Source organism: Corvus moneduloides, chromosome 1, assembly GCF_009650955.1.
Source record: "Corvus moneduloides isolate bCorMon1 chromosome 1, bCorMon1.pri, whole genome shotgun sequence".
NCBI lineage: Eukaryota > Metazoa > Chordata > Aves > Passeriformes > Corvidae > Corvus > Corvus moneduloides.
Genome location: NC_045476.1, coordinates 104329534 through 104335533, shown reverse-complemented (window position 1 = coordinate 104335533; position 6000 = coordinate 104329534). Strand labels below are relative to the sequence as shown.

Here is a 6000-nt window from a genome sequence, read left to right as displayed (position 1 = left end):
AGAGGCATTATATGAGATGACTTCTTTAAATTCAGAAGATTGGTTATCATATAAACATATTTATAAAAGAAGCATGGTCAGGATTACTGAGTTTGAATACATGAAATGAGATATTCAGATCATGCAGCTTCAATGGCATAAGAAACTTTCAAGATAAGTTCCAAGGAAAACATTGTCATTGGCCTCATTTAGCTTAGGAGAGAGCCAGAACTAAGATGTCATTGCCTTATTCAAGCCAAGTGAACTGAAATAAATAAGAACACTGGATGTGATTATGGTAGGCAGAATTTTTAAATAAAACTAATTCTTATTTTAAAGTATTTTTACTGAGTATTTTTATTTTAAATTAAAAATATAGTAGAAACTAAAAACTTGGGACCTTGAACCCTCCTCAGTTTCTGTTTCCTTGAGTGGCATAATCAAGTTGTAAACCAATTAAGACAACTACCATTAAGACAACTGTATTTATTGTATTTTAATAGAAAAAGGTTGCTGCTGACTCAGGTTTTATTTCATGTACTTGAATGTAGCCCTGTGATATTTTGCAACTAGAAACATTGCAGTCATGCCAAAGCACAAAGGGGAACTAGAAAATGCAACCCATTTAAAAAACCAACAACCTGAAAACAATTCATTCAGTAACTGGCAAAGCAAACAAACCACATCAATGGTGAAAATGCACAAAAATATTAAATATTAAATATTAAATTGGCTTATGTTTTAATCATCTGAGGTATATAAGCAACACAGATAGGTTTTTTTAAGAATATATGACTTTAATTTTGTCCCTTTAATGATAAATTTACAATGAAAATGACATGTCCACCATAATTTTGAAATACAATGTAGTTACCACTGATTTCCTGCAAATGCCTTTGTGTTATATTTGCTTGAGGCAGAGGAGTGAATTTGACAAAAATAAATTCTTTTGCACATCCATCCTTGGAGGATTAGTAGCAAAATGAAATATTTAAAATTAAATAAATGAAGATAAAAATTCTATGAAATAAACATTCATTCTGGATCTCCTCTAATAAGATTCTCCTCAGCATACTGTCTAGTACACTACTCTTAAAAAAAAAAAAAAAAAACCAAGCAAACCAAAAAACCAAACTTAAAAAATTCAAGAAACAAGATCTGTTTATTGAGAATGAGGCAAAAGGATACAACTGGCATTGGCCTGATATTTTACCTCCTGTTGATTGGGATAATAATTTTCCCAACCTTGAATATCGATGTCAGTCAACCCCTAGAACTGTGATGTCATTTATGTTGGGAAGAGCACACACAGCTAATATATTAGCATGGCACCTGTGCCAACCTCTGGAGCATTTGCTGATCCTCTAAGGTCCCTCTCCCCAAGGCTGCCAAAGATGCTTGTGTCTATTCCTCTGGTACTTGCCATGGACAGCTTAAGTGGAAATGGTTTTATTTAATTTGGAAGAGGAAGAGCTTGCTCCGCCATCACTCTGTGCTCCCACAATGTGTACTCAAGCATTAGTGGACAAATATATCAAATAAATATCAGATAAAAGCACCCAAAATATGGTAATGCAAAGAAAGGATATATTTTAGGGTATGGTCAGAGAAGATACTCAAAGCCTCCACTGTTGCTTCTAGAAATGTCAGGACAATTCAGAAATGTCAGTTCCTTTATATTTTCCAGATTGTAATTGAAGGATCATGTAGCTCTCTCGCTCTTTCTCTCTCTTTCTCTCTCTTTCTCTCTCTTTCCCTCTCTCTAAATAGGTCTATAAAGATCAGCTGGAAAGTGCAGACAGAATTGTTCACTGGTTAGCTTACATAGAGCTACAGGGTATATATGTGCTTTGTTTTGTCATATTGATCAATCTAGCTTACATTTTTAGCACACACAAACAAAAATCAGGAAAAATAAAAAATTGATGAAAAACACGAACAACACAAATAAGGTTCCAATCGTGCAAATTTTGCTTCACTGGATAAAGCACTTCTTGACACAGTAATGTCCAGAATCCCCCTCCCCCAGAAAAATACAGGACTGAGACTGAAGCCATTCTTTTTTTTTCTTTTTTTTTCTTTTCTTTTCTTTTTTTTTTTTCTTTTTTCCTTAAGGCTATACAACACAAAGAAATAAAGCATGGAAAGAACACCTCATTGGGCTGAACACTCCATTCTTCTGGCTCTGGAGTGAGCCTTTGACAAAGTGATTCTGTGGTCCGAGTTATTTGTTTCATTGGGACAACAACAAGAGAAAGAAAAAGAGGAAAAAACGAAAGAGAGGAAAAAAATAAAAAGAATAAGAAAGTCAATGATCCCAACAATAAAATCCAAAATTGACTTTACAATCACAGGTACAAATTGCTCAGGTCGATAATTTCATTTCTCCTAAAGATCACTGTCGTCTAAAACTAATTAGAGGCGCAGGTTCCAAGGAATTGTCAATATTCAAAGCAAATGTTGGAGTTTAGAAGGTTATCATTCTTCTACCGTGACAGTCTGACGGGGTGACTGAAAATATTTTCATGTGCTGCCAAGTTCAGGGTGTCATTAACAATTGAATCCTTGCTCTGGCTCATGGATCTGTCTCCTATTTGGCCTTCTTTTATAGTGGAAAGACTAAGAAGCCGGAAAAGGTTGAATATTTCCACCCTCCCATGAGGTTACCCCTTTCCAGTTTGAGATGCACTTTGTCTTCTCTTTCCATGAGGAGCAAGACCCCATTGCTGGCTGCTTCTCTGGTGACGTCCTGATCCCCTGCAAAAGCTGAAATCACTGGGTAGCCGTTTTGCATTAAACTTACCTAAAAAGTGCAAAGAGACAGAATCTGAGTTTTCTCAATACTCTCAATGATTTTTTTGCCCTGTGCACATCATCAAATTTTTGTACAGGTTAGAATCTAGGTTGAATTAAGCCAAGGCAATGGGCAATGAGTGATTTCTGTCATGTATACAGACCCCTTTGACAATAACCCACAGTCTCATTCTTCAATTGCTGTTTTTGCAAATATGAGTGCAGAAATGAGCATTTGAAGAAAAAAAAAAAAAGAAAAGGAAAGACAGCATCTTCTTTAGATTAGAACCCACCTGGATGGTTTGTCTGTTATAGACCTTGACCACGTGGAAACTGAAACTATATATCCCTTTTCTTGGTGCTACAAATATACTGGAAGTAAGATCAAAATGGTTGCCAATATTAACTAATACCTGGAATGTAAACAAATAAAACAGAACAAAGAAAAGGAGAGAGAGAAAGAGAGAAATCAGAGAAATCAGACTAACCTTAGAAAAGCACCAGCGAAAATCTCACATGAGCTCAATGACCAACATAAAGCATAGTCAAAATGGCATTTGAAGCACAATTAAAAGTGCACGGCAGGGGAATGGAGTCAAGTTACAGAGGCATTTAACAGGCATCAGTGTTAATAAAGCAATTTAGTTATGCAATAATGATCTCCAAAACCGGTTAGATGAAGTGCAAATGTCCACAGTATGCTGTCAATAAAGGTGGCAGAAGGGGGAGGGGGAGGAATGTGAAATGGAGGGAAGGAGGGAGGGGAAAAAAGGTAGGAAAAAATCCCAAAAGTCATTAGCTCATAATGAAAATGTATTTTTTTTTGGCTAACACAACTGAAATCAGAGCTGGCCTCGAGTTTGATAGGGTACAGAACTAAACTGCACTGCAGAGGGGCAAAGGAGAAGAGCGGATGCTCAGCAACAGCAACATTGCCAGCTCATGTCTCTCTGTCCCTCTGGAGGGCTGTGCCACTTGGCCCACATCTCAGAAGGCTGGGGTGGGCCTGGTCTCCTTCCTGGCAATACCCTTAATTTGTCACATATTTCAATGTTTTTTCAAACCAAACCAAACCAAACCAAACCAACCAACCAACCAACCACAGAACAAACAAAACAAACAAACAAACAAAACTAAACCAAACCAAAACCAAACCAAACCAAACCAAAACAAGAAAAAAAAAGGGGGGGGGCGGGGGGAAGAGCTGAGCCCTCCGGCAGATGTGCAAAGCCTCGTTCGGAAGCGGCAGCCGCACCCTGCCGGTCCCGCCGATCTGACAGGGATCTGGCCTCGGCTCATCCGCTCGCGCCTTGTCCAGGGTCCTGTGACGGGCAGCAGGATTTGGCTGGAAAGGCACGGGCGGCGGGAAGAGAAGAATCTGCGGGTCGGTGGCGATGCCGTCCGGCGAGCGGGTGCGCCCGAGCCGGCTGCTCCGCCGTGCCCTACCCGGGGCACACCCGTCACGCTCAGTTTGCGGGCTAAAGCTCTGCTTTAGTGAAGAAAAATACAAAGCAGGAGAAAACAAAAACACCATAGCCCCCCACCCCGCAAATCCCGAGCCTTTCTTCCCAAACAGCCAAAGTCTCTAGTTTCCTAAAAAAGGAACAAACAAGCAAAACAAAACAAAACAAACAAACAAAAAAAAACCCCCCAAAAAAACCCAACCAACCCTTATTGTGAGAGCACCGAGAAAATGCCTTCACACTCCTAGGAACTGCACATTGCCGGGTAAAGCATCTAAAATATACTACATATTTATCAAGTTGGGGTTTTGATTTTTTGTTGTTTTGGTTTTTTACTGATCCGATTTTATGAGATGTTGTATGTGACGAATAGCTGTGCAAACTCGTTAGGAGGGACAGGTAGACAGATAAATGACAGCCAGACAGACAGGTAAAAAACACAAACAAACAATCCAAAAACCAACCAAACAAACAAGCCCAGAGAAAACTATCTGGCATGCTAATTTTGGCTGACTGCAATACTACTTCAGGAGTCAAAAGTGGTAGGAAAAAAGGAAATTTCACCGCAAAAATAAAGTGGATGGATAGGGTATGGTCTCCGGGAGGCAAGCGGTGCTACGAGGCAGGGGCAGGACAAGCAGGCCGGGCTGTTCGCTGCTCTGCCCGGCGTATGCTGTGCGGGATAACACCATTCCGATACAGCCCACCGGGGACACCGTTTGCCTCTCCTGATAACGCGGGAAGCATCCTCTTCTTCCTCATCCCTCCCTCCCTCCCTCCCTCTGTGAGATGCTGTAACATTGCCAAATGCGCTCCGAATAAGCAGATCCAGCAACTCCTCAGCGGTAAATCTGAATTTGCACCGAAGGAGGGATGAGCACCCGTCCCCGGGTCGTTCCTGGCAGGCAAAGGCAATTCTTGGCTGCAAGGCGCCCCCGCACGCGTCCGAGGCACAGAGTCTCACGTTAAGGCCCTTTCCATACTAGCGAGTGTGACTGGACAAGAAGCCAGCGTGTTCCCCGCCCGGTACTACCCTGGAAAAGCCCCGCGGCCACCTGAAAGAACTTTCCAAATTCTTTCTGGGGAGTTGAGACGTAAAGATGCTATTGACCGGGTGGGTGGGGATTAAAAGAAGGAACGGGAACCAGAAGGAGAATACGCGCGCAGCCAGGGGGAGGCAGGGGCGGGGGATGCCTGCGCAGGGGCCGGCCGGCGCGGGGAAAGGGGTAGGGAAAGCGAAGCAGGCGGTGGCTGACCTGGTCGAAGTAGATGGTCATGGTGCGGTTGCTCATCTCGGAGGGCTCGTGGTTGGTGCTGCGGGTGGCCGAGAAGGCCACCTTGGCGCTGCCCGAGCGCACCGAGATCCCCAGGGAGGAGGTGATGGCACCGTCGGCCGAGGGGCTGGAATCGCAGACCACCAGGCACTTCCCCTCCAGGACGATGGGCTCCGTGTCGTTCTGCGCCCGCACCGGGCACCCGGCGGGCAGCAGCAGCAGCAGCAGCGGTAGCGCCGCCGCCAGGCAGCAGAAGCAGCCGCCCGCCGGCTCCGGCAGCGCCCCCCGCCGCCGCCGCCCCATGCCCAGCGCCGGACCGCCGCCGCCGCCGCTCCGGATCGCCGCCGACATGCGGGCGCCCCGCGCCGCCGCCGCGGGCGGGCGGCCGCGGGGAGGCGGACGGGGCTGCGCTCCTGCTGCCGCCGCGGCGCCCTGCGGCCAGCGCTCTGCGGGACGGCGGCTGGGCAGCGGCGGCTGCGGCCGCGCCTTCC

General features: G+C 44.7%; 1 protein-coding gene across 2 annotated transcripts; it reads right to left on the bottom strand.

Annotated features, from left to right (window-relative positions):
• Positions 1 to 318: 318 nt before the first annotated feature.
• CBLN2 (cerebellin 2 precursor) lies at positions 319 to 5812 on the bottom strand. 2 transcript variants are annotated; one of them, XM_032120963.1, is made up of 3 exons: positions 5492 to 5812; positions 3066 to 3185; positions 319 to 2782 (listed from the first exon to the last, which is right to left on the bottom strand). In XM_032120963.1, exons 1-3 carry the CDS (start codon positions 5810 to 5812, stop codon positions 2585 to 2587), a joined length of 639 nt encoding a protein of 212 aa, XP_031976854.1. In that variant the 3' UTR covers positions 319 to 2584. The 2 variants fall into 2 exon arrangements, with proteins under 2 accessions (XP_031976854.1, XP_031976860.1); XM_032120969.1 differs by lacking the exon at positions 3066 to 3185.
• Between the last annotated feature and the right edge of the window lie 188 nt (positions 5813 to 6000).

Bases quoted from the DNA above. Each gene is read 5' to 3' on its own strand.
- CBLN2 (XM_032120963.1), bottom strand. From the start codon at position 5,812: ATGGGGCGGCGGCGGCGGGGGGCGCTGCCGGAGCCGGCGGGCGGCTGC. The intron at 3,186-5,491 runs GTCAGCCACCGC...TTTACATTCCAG, and splicing joins TGACCATCTACTTCGACCAG to GTATTAGTTAATATTGGCAA. The intron at 2,783-3,065 runs GTGGGTTCTAAT...TGCACTTTTTAG, and splicing joins ATAACAGACAAACCATCCAG to GTAAGTTTAATGCAAAACGG.